The 21,076-nt window shown below is 41.4% G+C and overlaps 1 protein-coding gene across 2 annotated transcripts in view; it reads right to left on the bottom strand.

Moving 5' to 3' along the window:
- Positions 1-510: 510 nt before the first annotated feature.
- Positions 511-21,076, bottom strand: part of FAM81A (family with sequence similarity 81 member A) — a 54,987-nt gene continuing 34,421 nt past the window's right edge. For both annotated transcript variants that reach the window (XM_036440214.2, XM_036440223.2), the window contains exons 4-9: positions 20,950-21,068; positions 10,559-10,688; positions 8,985-9,091; positions 8,082-8,217; positions 6,313-6,508; positions 511-934 (exon numbers count right to left, since the gene is read on the bottom strand). In XM_036440214.2, coding sequence (XP_036296107.1) covers positions 810-934; positions 6,313-6,508; positions 8,082-8,217; positions 8,985-9,091; positions 10,559-10,688; positions 20,950-21,068 — 813 coding nt within the window. In that variant the 3' untranslated portion in view covers positions 511-809. The remainder of the gene's footprint in view (positions 935-6,312; positions 6,509-8,081; positions 8,218-8,984; positions 9,092-10,558; positions 10,689-20,949; positions 21,069-21,076) is intronic.

Consider the following 21,076-nt stretch of genomic DNA (forward strand, 5'->3'; position numbering starts at 1 on the left):
TTGGCCAGAGCATCAAGCACTGAAGGAAAATTAAATCTTTTCATTCATAAAATGAAGGGGATAAAGCCTTTCCAAATCAGAGAGGGAGGGAAGGATATCCCATTGAATTTAGAGAAATGGAATAAAGTGGTAAAAATTATATTTAATACTAGTGGCCTGGTGCATGAAATTTGTGCACGAGAGGGAGGGGGTCCCCTCAGCCCAGCATGCACCGTCTCCAATCTGTGACATCCTTCTCACAATCTGGGACTGCTTGCTCCTAACTGCTCCCCTGCCTGTCTGCCTACCTCCTGATCACCCCTAACTTCCCCCCCCCTACCAGCCTGATCACCCCTAACCACCTCTGCCTGCCGGCCCGATTGCCCCTAACTGCCCCCCTGCCAGCCTGATCACTCCTAACTGCCACCCCCCATCAGCCTGGTTGCCCCTAACTGTCCCCCCTGCTGGCCTAGCCACCCCAACACCCCCCCCTGCCAGCCTGGTCTCCCCATGCTGGCTGCTGTTCAGTCGTTTGGTTGTCCCTCACTAACCCCCCCTGCCAGTCTGGTTGCCCCACCAGCCAGCTGTTCTGTCATTACTGTGACAGAGTCCCAAACAATTTGCATATTCCTCTATTATTGGTGTAGATTTTTAAAGATAGAGTGTTTTCAAGACTCAAGGTAAACATTTAGACTCATGAAAACACATTTCTTGGCACATGCACGCCATGAATAGAACAATCCCAAATGCCACAACACCCTGGCTACAGAGGTCTTGAGCTCCCAGACCCACTGGCAAAACCACCTTTGCGGTCCTTGTCCCAACTCCCTTCACATGGGAGCTTCCAGCTTCTGCATCTGTTGGATTTGTTTCTGTAGCTGGTCCTTGTCCAATTTCATCTTGGCTTCAAGAACTTGTCTGAGGGATCCTATGCTTTCATAGATGGCTGTAAACCCTTTAAGAGGTAAATTCACAAGAGTTAATATTAAAAAACAATGCTGTATCAAACTCTGCAGTTGTATAGTCATAGTTGATTTGGGCAAACATTATTAGTAGATGCTAAAACTGCTGGAGTAAAACTTTGATGGGAAACAGGATAGTTTCACAGTATCTCCCTACCTATTAATTTAAAAATATATATATTTTTATTGATTTTAGAGCAGGAGAGATAGAAACATCAATGATTAGAGAAAATCACTGATCGACTGCCTCTTGCACACCCCACACCAAAGATTGAGCCCACAACAAGACCATGTGACCTGGCTAGAATCAAACAATATCTTCCTAGTTCATAGGTCAACACTCAACTACTGAGCCACACGAGCCAGGCCAAATTACTTTTTAATTATCAAGAGGAAAGGAATTATTACAATAGAGAAATCTGGCAGCTAGACTTTAACCAAGTGATCAAAGCTAACTGCACCGATACTGGGAAAAACCAACATCATGTACCCCCTGATAAGGTACCCTGGAAAGGACACATCCCTTCTGTCACATTTCTGTCCAAAACCTACAACCTGAATATAATTGAGAGGAAGAAAACAGACCCAAACTGTGGGACATTCCATTCTTATTGAATGGAGAGAATATATTACAAATTAAAAGAGTAGGTTATAAATCAGCGTACATAGCATGAGCTTTCATATGAAACAGTACATTTATGTATATCCTATATGTATAAAAAGATACTCATAAAGTGATCTCTGTGTAAAAGAAGGCACAAGTATTTTTTAAAATGTTTTGTGCTTTATGATTTTTCATTAAAAAATGTATTGATTTTGTAAGAAAAAAATTAAATATTGTAAAATATATTTTATTGATTTTACACAGAGAGGAATTGAGAGGGACAGAGAGTTAGAAACGTCGATGAGAGAAAAACATCGACCAGCTGCCTCTTGCACACCCCCACTGGGGATGTGCCAGCAACCAAGGTACATGCCCTTGTCCGGAATCGAACCCCGGACCTTTCAGTCCGCAGGCTGACGCTCTATCCACTGAGCCAAACTGGTCCCGGCAAAATTAAATATTTTTAATCTTAAAAAGGTTCATATGCATTTATTACTAGGTAATAAATATTAAAAAACTCAATGGTATATTGATTAAATCATAATAAATTTACTCAGGAAATGATGCAAAGTTAAAAACAGGTGAAATAGTCAAATACCATATTCTAATATTCCAAAAGACCAAGAAAGAAACTTCATGTTTGCATTAAGTTCCTCGGCACATAAATTTAATTGTGGTTTCTACTTAAATAAAACAATATACTTTGATGGTAACTACAAACTTTTTCTTGGAGTATCTAAGTACTTTTATCTCCATGTGGCCAAATTACAACAATTCCATAGAAGGAAATTATAGAATCATGGAACTGGAAGGAGCTAGGAGAAAACTTCGTCCACCTTCTCACGTTATAAGGTTGTTTTCTCTTTTCTGACCATATCAGCAGCTTCCGCTTGAATACCTTCAACGACAAAGAGCCTTCAAGCTCACCAAGCCACCCGTGTCGTTTTAGGACCCATTAACTGAGGGTATAGTTGGTCCTCACTTAACAATAGGCTCTGTGACTAAACAAATGGACATTAATGAAACTGACTTTTCCATAGGCTAACTGACATAAACAGGAGTTAAGTTCCTAGGGTAGCTCAGGAATGTTTCAACAAAATTGCCTTATTACAGGACCTGCTGTACTTCTGCCTCAGGTTGAGTTAAAATCTGTCTTCAAGGAGAACCAAGATGGTAGCGTAGGCAACTGCCTATATTCGTCACCTCCCACAACCGCATCAAAATCACAACTAAAATACAGAACAACCATCATCCAGAACCACCTAAAAGGTGGCTGAATTAAAGTTCTACAACTAAAGAACTAAAGAAGAAAGCACATTGAGTCTGTCAAGAGGGGGGCAGAGGCGTGGAACTGGCTGGACCAGTACCCATGTGTGTTTTTAATTGGCAGGGAGATCGTCTCTGCAGAGGCCACCCATGAGGAGTAAGGGGTCCCAGACCCACACCAGACCCACAGCCCAGGCTCCCAGAGGATGTAAATAAGGTCTCCATAACTATGGGCTGTAAAAACCAGTGGGGATTGAAGCTTAGTGGTATAGAGGCTGCTGGAGACCCAGTTGTTCCTCTTAAAGGACTGGCCGCATGAAGGAACTTACAAAGTCCACTTTCTCTGAGCTCCAGGGTGAAGCTTTGGTGGATACAGACACATACAAGGAGAAACTTGATTGTTTGGAATTGGAACTGGAATTCAGGGGGCTTTCTCCCAGATGGAGGTGTTTGCAAGGGTCATTGTTCCTATAATGGGACCTCCCCGGTGGCTGGGCTGACTGGCAGCCATTTCTGTTTGCTCTGCCCAGGTGATTCCCTGAGACCCTGCCCCATCCAATTTACAGCCTCATTCAACCTGTGGGCAGTGGCTTTTGCTGACCTTACTCAGTCTTCAGACTTTGCTAAAATCTCTCAAACAAGCTTCAGCTGGGTCAGGAGCCCCAAACCTATCAATAAGAGGCCCAAGACCCAGCACTAGCTTCAGCCTTCATAGCTGGGCCTTGCTTGGACACTTTAAACCCTGCCCAGTGTTTCTCAAACTTTTGACATATGTGTACCCCTTCTATAATTTTCGTAACGCTGAGAACCCCTCGTACTCATGAGAACGTAGAATTAGGTGCAGCTAAGCACAGTGCAGTGCATATCCCCACCAAACTTTGGTGTAATGTGTACCCCCACCAAACTCTTCCCGTACCCCTGGGGGTACACATACCACACTTTGGGAAACACTGCGCCTATACAAATAGTAGGAATCTGCAGATCTCTCTGTATCTCCTGATGGATGGTCCCAGGCAGTGGCTGACTTTGCACCTTCCTAGAGACCCAAGAGCCAGTATACCCATTGGTCAGTGTCAGAACATACTAGATTACAACTCTGCACATCCGTGAGTGACACACTCAAAGGGCAAACTCAATGAGCACCAAAGCCCCACTGAAGCAAGCCCTGCTCCATAGGGGTGTCTCTTGCATAGCAGCTCTCCCCCTGTATTTGAAGCTGGTCCCCACAGCCAATTTGGCCTGGAGATCAATCCCTCCCAATGATACCAACAGCAATCAAATTTCAGCTACAACACAACTGTGCACACAGCCCACAAAAGGGCGCACCTAAAGTGCCCAGCTCAGGTGACTGGGGAGGCTAACCCATTGGGCCCTATAGGACACCTACAACACAGGTCCACTCTACCAACTCAAGAATACATAGAAGCTCTATGCAATATATCGAAACAACCACGTGAAATAGTCAAAATGCAGAGAAAAAGAAACATGCCACAAATGAAAGAAATGGAAGAAAGCAAGCTCCTAGATAGAGTTCAAAACCACAGCTATAGATTACTCAAGAATCTTCCAAGTGCCTCCAAGTGCCTCCAAGGCACTTAGTGAGACCTTCAAGGATCTTAGTGAGAATGCCAAAATAATGGAAAAGGAACAGTCAGAAATTAAGTATACACTGATGAAATAAAGAATAATATATAGGGATCCAAGAATAGAGTAGAAGATCCTGAGAATCAAATCAAGTATTTGAAATATGAGAAAGCCAAAATCACCCCATCAGAGGAGCAAAAAGAATAAAAAAATATGAAGATAGTGTAAGGAGCTTCTGGACAACTTCAAGCCTACCAACATTCTCATTATGGGATTGCCAGAAGAAGAGAGAAAGGAAGATACTAAAAACCTATTTGAAAAAAATAATGACAGAAAACTTCCCCTATCTGGTGAAAGAAATAAACAAGTCCAGGAAGCACAAAGTCCCAAACAAGAGGAACCCAAAGAAGACCACACTAAGAAACATCATAATTAAAATTCCAAGGGCTAAAGACAAAGAGAATCTTACCAGAAGCAAGAGAAAAGCAATTATCAATAGTTACATACAAGGACGTGCCAATACAACTGTCATCTGACTTCTCAACAGAAACTATGTAGGCCAGAAGGGAGTGGCAAGAAATATTCAGCAAGATAAATAGCAAGGACCTACAACCAAGGTTACTCTACCCAGCAAAACCATCATTTAGAATTGAATGTCATATAAAGAGCTTCACAGACAAAAAAAATAAAAGCTAAACAAGTTCATCACACCAAACCAGTATTACAAAAAATGCTGAAGGGTATTCTTTAAAAGGAGGAAGAGGAAGAAGAAAAAGATAAAACATATAAACAATAAAAAGGCAATAAATACATTACCTGTCAACAATTGAACCTAAAAATCAAAATGAACAAATAAGAAATCTAATGAACACAATAAACTGGTAAATAAAATAGAATCAGAGGCATGGAAATGGAACAGACTAATGATTCTGAGGGAAGGGCAGTGGGGGTATGGGAAGAGATTAACCAAAGATCTTATATGCATGTATACATTACCTAAGGACACAGACAATAGAGTGGTGAAGGCCTGGGACAGGGCAGGAACTGAGTGGAGGGAAACTATAAGGGGGTGAGGGTGGGGGGAAAGGGACATCTGTAATGCTCTCAACAATAAAGATTTTTAAAAATAGCCGAAACCGGTTTGGCTCAGTGGTAGAGCGTCAGTCTGTGGACTGAAAAGTCCCAGGTTCTATTCCGGTCAAGGGCATGTACATTGGTTGTGGGCACATCCCCGTTAAGGGGTGTGCAAGAGGCAGTTGGTCGATGTTTCTCTCTCATTGGCGTTTCTAGCTCTCTATCTCTCTCCCTTCCTCTCTGTAAAAAATCAATAAAATATATTTTTTTAAAAAGATTTTTATAAATAAAATCTGTATTCGGGTCATTTTCACTTACTGGTTCCAGTTCTGTATTCCTGACTCAGAGGGTAAATCTAATTCCTCCTTTTATGTCAGCCCTTAGAACTTGAAATCAGTTCTAACATTTTCTCCTAAACAAGTGTGAATTAGTGGGCCCTGTTTACTTCTGAGTAGAGGGAAACAACTCATTACCATGATGGTCCTATTAGCAGTATACAATAAAGCCTTCAAAAGCCCCTCAAAGATATGTGCTTATTTATGAGACCTAGTGACCTTGGCTATGAACAGAAAGGAATCCATACACAGCACTAAAGAAAGTAGTACACATCACCTACAGGCTAAGCAATCCTCATTTTGTTTGCTTGTCCCTCATGGTGGCTTTTCATGTCCTTGGAATTAAAATGATGTTTTAGTTGAATACAGCATAGCTTCTTAGAAAATCACCCAAGGCCATTTCACTGTTCTTACCATTAGCCAGGGTCATGGGCAGTTATAGGGAATACTAATTAATTGGTTCCTAGATCAAATAGAAAATAAACCATAGGAGCTGTTTTCAGCCTACCAGCATCAACTTCTGCTTTCATTTCCTTCATGTCCTCCGTCATCTGCAACTCCAGCTTGCTGATTCGCCCATGCACCTTCTCTTCTTCTTGCTTTGTTCTCTGCCCTTCCATATGCTTCTTCTGACTCTCTTCTATTTTGTCCAGTCTGGCTGACATCTGGCTGAGCTTCTTCTCCATGTCCCTCTCACTGGCTCCCTGAGATCCGTGACAAGAATTGCACCTGATTACTCAAAAAAGAAACTCTGTATGGCATTGGCATCAGCTATAATGTGTTTAACAATAGTCTGCAGGGAACGGAATCGCAAAGGTTGCTCGTTGGTCACCCTAATATCTATGATCCTTTCCTTTTTAACAGATCCCCAATTTACAGCTGAGTATAAGGTCACCCGGAATACAGATGACATTTACTACTGTCCCCTGAGTGTGGGGTAGCCATATGATTAAGTTTGGCCAATGACATGCAAGTTCAAGTGTACCTGGAAGTTTCCAGGAAGAGTTAAAAGAGAGCTGAGGCATGTCCTTCTTTCCCCTCTTTCTGGAATTCAGACAATGACTGGAGCTCCAGCAACCTTCCTGAACTACGAGGACAGGGGTCACTCTCTAGGATTGGCAATTATGCCAGGAGGATCCTGAGACTCTGAGGACTGACAAGCTACCACACTGGCCCAGACATCTTCTATGTGAGAGAGAAATAAACATCTATCTTATTAAACCCCACTATCCTGGGGCTTACTGTTAGTTATTAGAACAGTCCTCATGTAAAAATAAGTGATCCAAAGACCCAGAGTCTACACATGTATTAGCATGAATCTAAGTAAATCAATCAGTAGATCTGATAAAAAAAAAAAAATAGAGAGAGAGAGAGGACATCTAAAGAAATATGTGATATGGTAACTCTTCCCTTCTCTTCCTCCCTTCCCTTCCCACCATGCTTTATTTTTATGGGCATCTGTCTGCAGGTGAGCTCTGGAGGCCAGGACCACAAACTCCAAGCTGAAAGCGGGTGGGCTATGGCAGGACAAAGCTCTCACAATGCTGGTCAATGCAGAGTCTGCAATTCAACAGTTGGGCTTTCAGAGGGCAGAGCTAGAGATGCAAACTGCATCAGTCGCTTCTGCTCCGTCAATGTTCAACAGGAGGAAGCAGTGCAAGAAAAGAGAAGGGAGAGGGAGATGCTTAGGCTAAATGACCAAACCAAAAATGCTGCCTGCCAAGTACCGGTTTCAGAGTTTACTGGTTTTGAATCCTATCCATGCAAGGTTTTCTCAATATGGTGTGTGAGCAGTTCTGCACACCTGAGTCCTCTGGAAGAGTGGAGTAAAAGGACAAGGAAGCTGGGAAAGAAAACAGTGGATTCTCTTTACGTGTTGCACCATGATGTCTCATACTGCGGTTACAGTGTGACAGAGGGAGAAATCTAGCCAAGACTGGTTATACCCGGTCATGAAATTAAAACAACCTAGGTTGAAGTCTGTCACTGTTTGATTTAGAAAAGCAGATGGACAGTTTGGTTCATTAGGTCTTCACTTAAATTCATCTTAGCTGAAGCTATTAAAGTTTTCTACTTAGCCTTTGTTAACCAAAACAAATCAGAGTGCTCCATCTCTTTATGACAAAGAACCAATATGAACCATGAAATGGATTCTAAGGCAAGCATTGGAACAGCCTAATGTGGTGCTAAACGAAGCGATGATAAATTACTAGGTATTACTCCAACATTGCAGACCCTCGGCAAATGACCATGTTATTGCTAAACATCAATACCTACACTGTTTTCCTTAACAACCAAGGATAGCTGATCGATTTTCTGTAAAAGTTCTTTTTCTATCCGTTCCTGTTCCTGCTGCAACCAATTCCGAGCAGATAAAATCTGGTTACTGAGTTCCTCAATTGTACCTTTAAATCTAAAATAAAAGAGTCAGCAAGTTAGATGTAAAACAATTCAAACAGCCTCTGATTATAAAATTTCTCATAAATATGTTGGCATTAAATTGAGCCCACCCAGAATTACATGCTTACCTTTTCATAGACTTGCATTTAGCATTATTTTGGGAAGGGGTTTGAAGAAGATGATATAACAAAAAAGCACCTGACAATATTTCCTATTCATGAAGAGCTGACAAAGTGGGCCCGGAGGTGTCAGAGTCACACAGAGCCACACCAGGTGCTAATATTGCAGTTCAGAGGGTCCCCCAGGGCTCCCAGCTCAGAAGTCATTGTCCTGGAACCCTTCCTAACTCCCCTATTTATCTGGGCTCTTCCTCATTCTCCCTTTTATCTCCCAGAACTGGAGCCTGGCTCTCTTTTTCTTTAATAGTCTCCAAAGAGCCACATGTGGCTTGCAAGTCACAGTTTTCCGACAACAACCCTAGACTATCAGCTACACAAGGACAAGAACAAGACCATCTGGTTCTATTCATTACTGATCCTCAACACCTTGGCCAGTGCTCAACTATTTATCGAATGAATGAATGGATGATTATCCAACCAAGAAAACAAAAATGAGGCAGGTGAAGCGACAGCATGCTGCACAGATAACTTTTCCTTTCGATTTCCAGTACTGTTGTCACTTTGTTTATGCAATAAATAAGAGGGGGAAGCTGTTGTATTGAATAAATTCATAAAGAACTCATACTATTAGAAATAAAATGTTTATAAATTGATTACTTACTTAGTATCCAAGAGCTGAAGCTGGTGGTTACTATCTCTGTGGGACATCTTCAGTTTGGTGCTTTGCTCAGATATTGACAAGTCCACTCTGTTCAAAAGCTGAGAAATCTGGAAAAGAGACTTTGTGTGGAATATCACATCGAGTTTTTCAGAAGTCATTTCAGAAAACATTTCGTAAGCTATGTTCTAGACAAATGGCATGAAGATTCAGTCTAATTTAATACAGCCGTTTAGGACTTCACCTCATCTCTCCACTTCCATTTTCTTTCATGTGCCCCATCAAAAAGCAAGACCAGCAGCTCTGCCAAAATGTTCCCTGTGCGCTGAGCACTGAGCTACAGATCTCTGAGGAACACTACTGCCACCTGCTGGCACAAAATATAGTGACTTTTATCCTGAAATTTCTACCAGGAACCTAGCTGCTAGTCACAGAGAATGGAATTCTTCTCACTTACAAAATCCATTAAGGTCCCAGATTTACCTCTGTATCGTTTAGTTACCAGAAAACATAATTTGTATGCAGCCCTCCTACTCCTTTCTCCTACTGCCTACCCATTTCCCTTGTCTTTTCACTACCATTTAACATAAAACGAGTGCTAGAGGAAATGTCTTAATTTTCTGCAATGGTCCTTAAAGATTCATGAAACAAATATTTTTCAGATCCAGGACAAAGAAAAAATATATCTCCTTTTATGGATTTCTAGATGTATTACTCATGGTTTGGCTATCAGAAAGCTTAATATTTCCTTAGTATTTATTTTCTGGTATAATAATTTTATCTACACTCATTCTGTGATTAAAAAAAAAAAGCATTGGGCTTGTCATTTTATTCTTCTTTTCATGGTTTTATAATGTCTGTGCTTTTCTCACACACAGATATACCTACTTATTGGATGTAGTTAGGACACAAGTCTTGTTAATCCAGTAAGTTGACCAGATGCCCCACTTCCCTGGCATAGTCCCTCTTCAAGTAAAGAAGAGCAAGCAGAGCACACACTGTGGGGAAGTCCAAGAAAGTCAGGTCCCATTATGGCAAAGGGAAAATCGTAAGTGGCCAAAAAGCAAACTGTTAAATACCAAGAATTTTTTGCTCTTTGAAATTAAACTGTGAATTTCAAGGTGGAATACTGACAATCCACTCGCCGGTCTATCCTCCAGCTTTGCCCTAATTTCCTCCCACATACACACTGCGGGTGCACCAGCACATGCAATGAGTTCCGGTGAATACAGCAACCTTTTCCCAAACCCCAAACTGCGACGACCGACCGGCATGTGAAAGAATGCTGACCACTTACCTGTGCGAGAGGTAGTTTGGTAGTTATAATTTGGGATGTAGTGATTGTTTTCAGAATAAGGGGGGGGGGGGGGATCTTTGGAATTAGGACTGTAAAGAAAAATCCCGGTGATTTGGTTGCCCTACTCACGAAGCGCCACTCCAGTGACGCAGGAGGAAGGAAGAAGCAGAGAAAAGAGGTAATGTGTAGGCCGGATAGTTTCCCCTGTAAAAGACAGGCCGCACCAAGGCGCTTTAAAGAACATGACCCTTTTTAAACGGCTACCTGAAACACATCATACCTGGCCCTCTGCGTCCTTGATCTTTGTTTCCAGGATAAGTTTGGCAGCTTGCTGTTCTTTGTTCAGGTGCTGAAGGCCCTCATAGGTTGATTTGTGCTCCGCGGAGAGTCTGGCTATGCTGGCGTCACATCTATCCAGGCAAACAACAAAGCTCATTCTCATTCAAGTTTCAAAACAAGTGCTCGGGCTCCCTTGCGTGCTCTACAATGCATGGCCCCACTCAAAGGAACTACGCGAGGAGCCCCTTGTTAGCAGAGGCTCAAATGAATTCAGAGCTGCCCTCACTATGGTCTTTACGTTAAACCACAGGGGTGTGCTTAAAAAGATTCGAGATGTAACCATCAAAGGGCCCAAGGCTTACAAGGATCGTGACTACAAAACCGTATCTGCAGTGAGGGCCCAATTACAAAACACGATGGAGTGTGCGGATGTGGTGTGTCATCTTCAGAACCACCTCCGCATTTTCATGTGTGTGTGTGTGTGTGTGTGTGTGTGTGTGCGCGCGCGCGCGCGCGCGGGGGGGGGGGGGGGGGAGGGGTTGCATTTTGGAGGCAATTTCTACCACCTTTGAAATGTTCCTCTGAACCTCTTACCAAACCACCTAGAAGGCTGCCTGCGCTGAGGGGTCCAGGGCCGGGGGAGGCTCTGCAGCTGGTCCACGCGGCCAGGGAAGTGGCTCTGCCCCTGGGACCTTACACCCATTGGCAGTTCCAGTAATGCCCCAAGTATCCGAGGCAGATACGCTGGGTACCAGCCTCTGTCCATGGGTGACAGACCTAATAGGAGGATCACAGGATAGATCCCGGGGGTTTTAGAGCAAAGCCATCCCTGTTCCAACACTCTCGGTCCTGCCTGGTGGAGACTGCACACAGGTGGGCATTGAGCAGCACTCCATCCTCGAGGGGAGGGGTACGGACAGACACCAAGCCTGAACAGATCGTGAAGGTTACGCAAACTGCATGAGGCCCGACGCCCATGGCATCCAGCTCTGATGCTTCACCAACTCTCTTCAATTCACACCTGCGGCCTCTTGAGGAGTTTTCTGATGCCCAAGTGGACTGGAGGGGGGAAAAGTCAGGCCTGCTTTACAGATGGTCATGCCCAATAGGCTGGCACCTTCTAGAAGGCTGCTGACACTTAAAAGCCTGCTCAGGAGTAGTTCTAAGGGCCTTACAGCAGGGAAACCCTCATAGTGGGCAGAACTTCAAACAGTGTATCTGGGGGTTCACTTCGCCTAGAACACGTGTCAAACACAAGGCCCGCGGGCCAAATCCGTCCCGCCAGGCCTTGCAATGTGGCCCGCACCGCGCTGTCATCACTGCACTCCGCTGCGTTTCCATCACAATGACAGTTTATGACTGTTCAGTAAACCATTCGGCCCGCGATTTAGGCTGGATTTTAGATTTTGGCCCCTTCTCTGATTGAGTTTGACACCCCTAGCCTAGAATAAGAGGTGGCCAGACATTTATGGAAATAACTCGTGGTGAGAGACTTAGAAAAAGATATAGGAAGGCTAGTGACAAGAGTAAGCAATCACACCAGTGCCACCCAGAGCTGACACGGCCTTTTTGCTCTCTGTACCTCCTCAGGACAGGAGCCCCCAGGTTACACTTCCTGGATCCCCTTACTAGCGTGGGCTGATTTAGGTCCCACCCGTAGAGGCAGGTACGCAGGAGGTGGAAGGTGGGAGAGAAGGGGAAGCCCTATTCCTCTCTGCAGCAGCGGCAGGCAGGCAGGCACGGGGGCACACTCCCGAAAAACCCTTACTTCATGCCGCAGCCAGCTGAGCCCCTTCCTGTGGTTCTCACACTGCCTGTTTTCCCAGAGCCAGTAGGCGTCCTGCACTTTGCTTCCTCAAAGCTTCCACTGCTTTTGCAAGCTGTGATTTTCTATATGAAATCCCTTCCTGCTAACATAGTGTCTTCTGAATGCTTCAGTGGACCTTGATGCATATAATCATTAAAATATCACACGGAAGCTTACAAACTATTAACCAACTATCTCTGGATCGTGTGTGGTTATTTTATTTTTTGTTATTTTCTGACGTGCACAACTTTCCTGCAATACATACATGTAATTTTTATAATCAGAGAAAAACAATTCCACAACAAACTTGTTTTGATCAATAGCCATGTAGAAAGATTATGTTATAATTTTATGGAATAAGCACTATCCCACTACCTTTGCCTGGGCCCCCATGAAGCAGAAATGGGCTGGAGTATAAGGAAGCCAGAGCTGGAGACAAGTGGGCATAGGTCCCTGCTATGAAAGGCAGATCGGGGTTCAAGGCAACATACAGTAAAGTGAAGAGGCTGTGGTTGGAACCCCCAGCCACAATCCATTCATTCACTCAGGAAGTATTTGTAGAATGTCTACTCCACCAAATATGCCCAATACAGGATGGTGAGAACTTTATCTCTCCAGTACATTCACTATAGCAGTCTAGATTTTTAAACTGTTATGCCACTACTACCAAATGTGATTCATTCTATACCTATATTTTCCTGTTATTGATGGGGATTACATTTGACATCTGTTCACTATGCCCCTGATTCAGACAAATACGCTCAGAAGATTGTTTGGGAACTTGCTGAATAAGTCATAAATACTCACGAAGAACAACCTGTGGCCAGTCACACTTGCAGTGAACCAGCAGTCTACAATCATCCTAAAAGCACCCAAGATGTGTTCTTTAAGATGCACGTATGCGCTGAGGCCTGAACAAGGGTTATGGGCTAATCCGTAAAAGATGTAGACACCGAAAAGAGTCTCACTTTCTAAATCACACCGACTATTTGCAATAAACTAACAAAAGTTAAATTATATCCCTCCAGAAGCTGGAGAAAATAAAATATCACAGGGTTATGCTTTATAAGCCATAAATAAAAATCAGAGAGCATGTCAGTGCTTGGTTGGCTTTCTAATAAGCTATAATATTTAACCAATGTAATAATCACTTTGTATTAAAATGCTGCAAATATGTTGTTCATTATATTCCATAAATGAGTAAAATCCTGTGATATTTATCTTTCTCAGACTGGCTTATTTTGCTTAGCATAATGCTCTCTAGTTCTATGTTGCAAATGGTAAAAATTTCTTCTTTTTTACCAAAAAAAAAAAAGTTACTGGCAAGAATGAAAGAGAAATTATGTTAAGTGCTAGACTCATCAGTGTCAAAATCTAGCACTGCTTCAAAGATCCCTTACTCTGCAGACTGTCATCACAGCTGTACCCATGAGCTAATCATCTTAATAGAGGCTGGTTTAAATGTAAAAATAATAATAAAAAAATAAAAAATAGAAAGAGCCTTAGGAAAAATTAGCAATAAAAATGTGTTAAGCACCATATGGATCAATGTATTCTGGGGAATGTGGTAGAATTATATTTTTTATTCTCTTAAAGTTATTTCTTTTTTAAATAAAGAAATACAGTTTTTTTTAAAATGTTACAAATAGGAACTACTACCTGGTATTTCAGTTAAACGTGGTAGACGACACACATGACCTCACCTTGGCTCACTCCTGAATATCTATCAAGATGACACCAATGAGTTTTATAAAAAAAAAAAAAAAAAAAGGTACAAAGCCGAGGGTAAAAAGAAATGGGAGAAAGTGGAAAGCAGAGAGAAATGGCACAGAAGACAGAGCAGAGCAAGTGCTTTGCTGGTGTCAGAGGCTTGCTGAGCTCTGCATCTGAAAGCCAGCAGTTGTAAGAAGAAATTTTAGTTTCCACGGGGCAGGAAGGGCATGAACTGGCTCTACTTATGACCAGGGTAACGGAACCAGAGACTTGAGTGGGGCTCCACCAGCTATGGAAAGCACAACTAGGATCAAATAAGTTTAAAATAAATATATTTAAGATACTACAAAATAACAAAGACAGATTAACATCCATCAAGAGGATGCTAAATTAGTAAACAAAAAACAGGCAGAGATGAAAGAAAAATGAGTATGTAAGAGAAAACATTAGAAATCCTGAAAATAAACTATATAGTTATCTTAATAGGCCAGTCAAACTCTAAATTAGACATGACTGAAGATAAAGTCAGTGAACTAGAAGATAGTACCCAGGAGCTCACTCAGAATGCAGTAAAGGTAGACAGAGATTCAAAACATGAACAATGGTTATAAAACAAGGAGGACAGATAAAGGAACGCTAACCTAAGTCCAGGAGGAGCTGTGGAGTTTCAAAAGAGAGAAATGGCCCTGGTCAGTGTGGCTCAGCTGGCTGAGCACTGTTCCATGCCCGGAGAGGTCACCAGTTCAATTCCAGCAGGGCACTTGAAGGTTGCAGGCTCTGTCCCCAGTAGGGGGCATGCAGGAGGCAGTCAATGATGTTTCTCTCTCCATCTCTCTTCCGCTCTCTCTAAGATAAAAAACACATTTAACAAAAACAAAGGAAGAGGAGGAAGAAATGCAGAGAATGACATATGCAGAGATGCAATATTTGAGGTCTGAGTGCTGGCAATTTCATTACACTGAAGACAGACATGAATTTTAAAGTATTTAATGAATACAAAGTAGGATAAGTAAAAATAAATGGAGCAGGGTGAGACTCAGATAGCCCATAGTAAAGGGAAAATTTTAAAAGCTACCAGAGACTAAATACTGGTAACCTGCCAAAAACTGACTGCAAGAGCACACAACACATATGAGAAGACCATAGATATCACAAGATGATGGAGAAATGTATTTTACTCAGGGAGAATAACCTATCATCCAAGAATAAGTGCAAAATAAAAACAGTTTCAGGCATACTAAGATTAAGAAATGTATCGCCCACAGCCCATATGGAAGGAGTCTCTAAAAATGCACTTCAGTAAAATTAAAATCACACTGTTAGGTAGTTGTTTTACTGCACATTATATTACTACAATGATAATTATTTTACAACAAAGTATATGAAAAATCTTAAGAGGACAGACACCAGATTGTTAACATTAGTTATCTCTAAGGAGTAAAACAAAGATGGAGCTGGTGAGCCTTCATTTTCCATTTTATATATTCCATAGTATGCCTGGTTGTTCATTGCCAGCATATATCACTTATGTACTTTTGTAAATAAAGGGGTAGGGTGGGCAGGGAAAGTAGAGAGACACACAGTGAGTGATAACAGAGCCTCTCATTAGAAAATGTACACAGTGAAACGGACTTGTGTTTCTAATGTCAAAAAGTGTTATTCTTACTCTCAAATGTTTCAGAAATAAATTTTATGAAAAAATAATAGAGTAAATGGGACAAAATGTTAACAAATGGTGAACCTTGTATATTTTATAAGTTTGAAATTATATACATAAATATGTATTTACATATATAAAATTACATATATATGCATATATATGGAAAGCAATATTGCTATTTCAGCTGATATTGAATTAAAGACATCATGCTTGTCTTTTCAAAAAAACATTCATAAAAGACAGCCTCAGCACTCTAACATAGCTGCGTGCATGCTCAATAACTTTAGCTAAACAAGAATTTGCAATGAATCTGATCAGCTGTCCTATTTCATCCTTGATGTTTGTATTACAGATTCCAAATTTTTTTCCTTTTTGTCTTTTGGCAGCTATCTCCCGGCTATCCTAGTTCTGGCCATCAGGTGGCAGAATGACTCTACCACTTGGCCAAAAGGGTCCCAAAGTCTAGCAACAGGTATGACAGGCAACATACTTACGCAAAACTTTTCTTACTGCTTGTGACATGGTGACATAGTAACCAAAAGCAATGACATTTAAAACATTTTCTCACCCTAACCAGTTTGGCTCAGTGGATAGAGCATCGGCCTGGGAATTGAAGGGTCCCAGGTTCGATTCCGGTCAAGGGCATGTACTTTGGTTGCAGGCACATCCCCAGTAAGGGGTGTGCAGGAGATAACTGATGGATGTTTCTCTCTCGTCAATGTTTCTAATTCTCTATCCCTCTCCCTTCCTCTCTGTAAAAAATCAATAAAAAATATTTTAAAAATATTTTCTCATCTTCCTATTATAATTAACATATATGTATGTATGTGTAATAATTAACACATACATGTGTATGTATACACACACATGTACTAGTAACTAGTGTATATACACATCATTAAAGGCATAAGTGCTGGCAATAATTTAATTGAATCAGATCACAGAGCAATGTATGCTCTAGGGCCCTTCAAAAACAGTAGAGCAATATGCCAGCAATTAGTAGAGCCTAAGATTTGAGTGTGGTTCCTACAGAGGCAGACGGCTTAATAACGATCAGGGAAAGAGACAGAGAGTCTTGCTGAAACCATTGTAATTCCAACGTGACTTTGTACCTTCTGAGGAGTGACACCTGAGGCTAGTTACTGCACGGGAAACAGACACCACTAAAACAGTCCAGCCAAGTCATTGAACACACAACAACAAACCCAATGGTGTGTGTCAGCACACCAGATTGCAGCACTCTATCACCTGAAATGCCCAGTTGTTAACAAAAAGCCTGAGAGATGCGAAAACAAACAAACAAACAAAAAACAAACAAACAGGAAAATGTGAGCTATCCACGGGGAAGGAGCAGACAGAAGCTCCTGTGAAAGAGCGGATGCCAAATTTAAACAACAAAGCTCAAGGCAGCCATTATGAATATAGTCAAAGAAACACACTTTAAAAAGTAAAATATAATGACTTTTTATTTGTCTCATTAAATAGAGAATAGCAATAAAGAGATAAAAATTTTAAAAAGTAGAACCAAATTGACCCAATTAAGGAAATGAAAAGAAAACAGAATGGGGAAACTTTTTTTTCAAATATCCGATCAGAGAATTGCATTTGGAATATACAAAGAACTCCTACAATAACAAAGAGACAAATAACCCAATTTAAAAATGGGCACAGGATCTGTGTAAGTTTTACAAAGCAGAGAAATAACCAATAAGCATATTAAATTTTGTTCAACCCTGTTAGTCATTAAAGGAAATGCAAATCAAAACCGCGTAATGCCACTTCACACCCCTAGGTTGACTGTAATAAAAAAGGCAGACAAGTGTTGAATGCAGAGAAATGGGAGCCCTCATACACTGCCGCTGGCAGTAAAATGACATGTCCACTTTGGAAAATAGTCCGACTGTTCTGTTCTTCAAAAATAGAGAGCTACCACATTACTCAACAATTGCACTCGTAGATGTAAATATGCAAGAGAAATGAAAACATATGACCACACCAAAACTATGTGAGTGTTCAGAGCAGCATTACACATCATCCCAAAAAGGTTTTAATCTGATGATGTCCAAATTTATCTGTTTTTTTCTTTACACCTGGGCTTGCGTCACAGCTGCCTTAGTATACCGATAATTCTCAAGGCTCTGACACCATGCAAACAGACTTCATAGAAGAGAGAGGATATGGGACTGAGTCTTGGAGAAATGAAGAAGACAGGGCAAAAATGGACCAAATATTCCAGTAAGAACAGGAAAGCCTTGAGTCCTGCTTTAGAGAGAAATGGGAACCTCTGTGAAAGTCTTTTTTAGGATGTACTATGCTTAGTGGGGGTAAGTGTTTCTCACCTCCATAGCAAATTTGTTTTTGTCTCTCCCAGCTGGATCTACATGGGAGGTATCAGGGTCTGTTCCCTATCAATTACATCACCAATGGATCCAAAACACTAAGAAATAAATCTGAAATAATATAGCAGCCCATCCCAACTGGTGTGGCCCAGTGGTTGAGCGTCAACCTATGAACCAGGAGGTCACGGTTCAGTTCCTGTTCAGGGCCCATGCCTGGGTTTCAGGTTCGATCCCCAGAGTAGGACATCTAGGAGACAGCTGATCAATCATTCTCTAATCATCCTCTCTCTCTCTCTCTCTCTCTCTCTCTCTCTCTCTCTCTTAATCTCTCTCTCTCTCTTAATCTCTCTCTTTCTCATTTTCTGTTTCTCTCTCCCTCTCTGAAATTAATTAAAAAATATATATATATATATATATTGCAGCCCAGTAATTTAAGAATATCATTTTAAAAATTCATTCAGATTCCTTCAATATAATAACATAACCAATTCAAGAAAGCCAAAAATTTGCCAAATAATTTTTACTTCACATGAGTTTATTTCAACAATTAAAGGCTCATTAACATTATAGGAGAAAGACAAATATAAAAACAAAGCAAAGACATGTGGTGCTCCTAATACACTTTTAATTGTTGCAGAATAAACGTATTTGTTACAGAGAAAGAACAAGCTGAGTAGAGCAGCTAATAAGAAATTGCAGGGGGGAAGGGGGAGACATAAAATTTCTGAAAGTATTTCGTAATAACTTCTCTGTTTTGTAATTAGAACCAGGATAATTTCACATGCCATTCCATGCACTGCACTAGGCCTCTTACATATATTGCTTCGCTTAATTTTCATCTGCAGGAAAAAAGTGACCAAGAAGATCCTCAAAGTTCTCCTAAGGTCTCTATTCTGCCCTGCAGCTCCGAAGTTCTAACTTCTCACTGTCCTGAGAGCTATAACAAAGCTGTGGTTTCCTTTAAGCTAATCTCCATGGAAAGAATTCAAGTTTTCCATCCTATTACAGTGATTTTCTAGATCTATTAATTTCCAGGGACTATTCCCAGACACTTGAGCTACAAAAGTAAAAGATGGCACTCCACTCCAAGACAGTGAAGACAATAGAAATACTCAATAGAACAAAGAATGCCAGGGGACCTCAGGAGCAAGGGCTATCTGGAAAGACTTCCTCGAGGAGGTGACATTTGAGCAGTATTTTAAAGGCTGATCAGAAGCAAGAAAAGAAGGAAAGGCAAGTTGGGTATAAGAATAGTGTATGCAAAGGCACTGAAATAGGAAGCATGGCCCATTTAAGAAATAACAAGCAGTTAGATGATCACTGCTGAAAGGTACAGTGCTAAGATAAAGAGGTGAGAAGTCAGCAGGGTCATATTAAGGAGATTGGAGTTCACCCAGAGGAGAATAGAAAACCACACAAGAGCAGTCAACGAGCCCTCCATTCAATCTCTGCTCTTAGACTACTGTTCACCCAACAGATGCAAATCCACAGGCCCAGCACGCAATGCCCTTCAGGTGCTGTCTGCAGACACCTCCCGTCACTAGTGCTCTCTGCTCCAGAGTCCTTGGTTCCTGAGTCCCTTTTTTTCACTCCTACCCTTTGCAGACCACTCGCAACTTCACCTCATGCTGACTCAAACTGCCTGTGAGCTCCACATCTCCTGTGCTTGACCCTTACCTGCAGCAGAGGGCGGGAGAGGCCTGCGAACACTTTAGGGACTACTGGCATTTCTAACAGGATCCCCGGTGATATGATGCTGTGGGTGCAACAAGTAGTGAAGGGCCAGAACAACACTTTCCAACTGAGATAACAGAGCTCTTTTTAAAATTTTCACCCTATGATGGACCAATACATTCAGAAAATAAAATAAAAATGTAGTCAATAATATTGTAATAACTGTGCAAAGTGTCAGGTTGGTACTATCCTTATTGGGGTATATTAATGACTAATCATTATATTGTACTAATGAAACTAATTAGTAAAGGGAAATGCTTAGTGGGGGTAAGTGTTTATATTGTACTAATGAAACTAATTATATTAGATGAAACTAATATAATATTGTATACTGACTGTAATTGAAAGATAATTTACTAATAAGTGAGTTATAAGAAAAAATATAATTAAAAATGACATGGAAGACTGCTGAATATCTGAGGGAATGGTGGGGTGGAGGGGTGGGAAGAGATTAACCAAAGAACTTGTATGCATATATGCATAACCCCTGGACACAGACCATAGTGTGGTGAAGGCCTGCAGGGGCGTGTAGATAGGGGGAAGGGTAGGGGACTGGCTATAAGAGGACAATGGGGGGAAAAAGGAGATATCTGTAATACTTTCAACGATAAAGATTGAAAAAATATTCTGAAGAAGTTAATTTTAATGCCAGACATCAACCAAATGGTGTAAGACTTGGCAAAATGTTATGCCATAATAATTAAAAATATTTTTCCAAGTTAAACACAGATCATTTTCAGAAAAGGCGGAGAAGTATTTGCTTAGAATTCTAATAAAAATTAAAGGAAATAGAATTATAGTTTATAAATAAATAAGATATGCAAAAATGTAAGTCCCAACTTTGTACATTATTGGCTTCAATAAACATAATAATCTTCATCTGCCCGATGGCACCGGTCAGCTGAGCTCTCCTGCCACTTCCTCACACACACACAGTTCCCGTTGCAGACACACAAGAAGTCATGGCATGCTCATGTCCAGGTCTAGTGTCCATGGTTAAATTTTATGGGCAAAGGAGGTGATGTACGAGAAGAATGCAAACAATTTGCTTTGGGATTTCATGGATATGTTCCCTACTAAAATGAAGGGTATGAAAAATAGCTTTTGAGGAGTGGAGTCCCAAACATTTGACCACCTACCTTGCCACTCTCCCTCGAAGATCCCCCAAACCGGACAGCTGCCGCATCTCCAGAGTCTTTAAGGCAGAATTAGTTCCGTAGCTAATGTTGTCCCGGGCACGGATCTGCTCCTGGAGGACCTGGGCAA

This window comes from Pipistrellus kuhlii, unplaced genomic scaffold (genome assembly GCF_014108245.1).
Source record: "Pipistrellus kuhlii isolate mPipKuh1 unplaced genomic scaffold, mPipKuh1.p scaffold_m20_p_1, whole genome shotgun sequence".
In the NCBI taxonomy this organism is placed as follows: Eukaryota; Metazoa; Chordata; class Mammalia; order Chiroptera; family Vespertilionidae; genus Pipistrellus; species Pipistrellus kuhlii.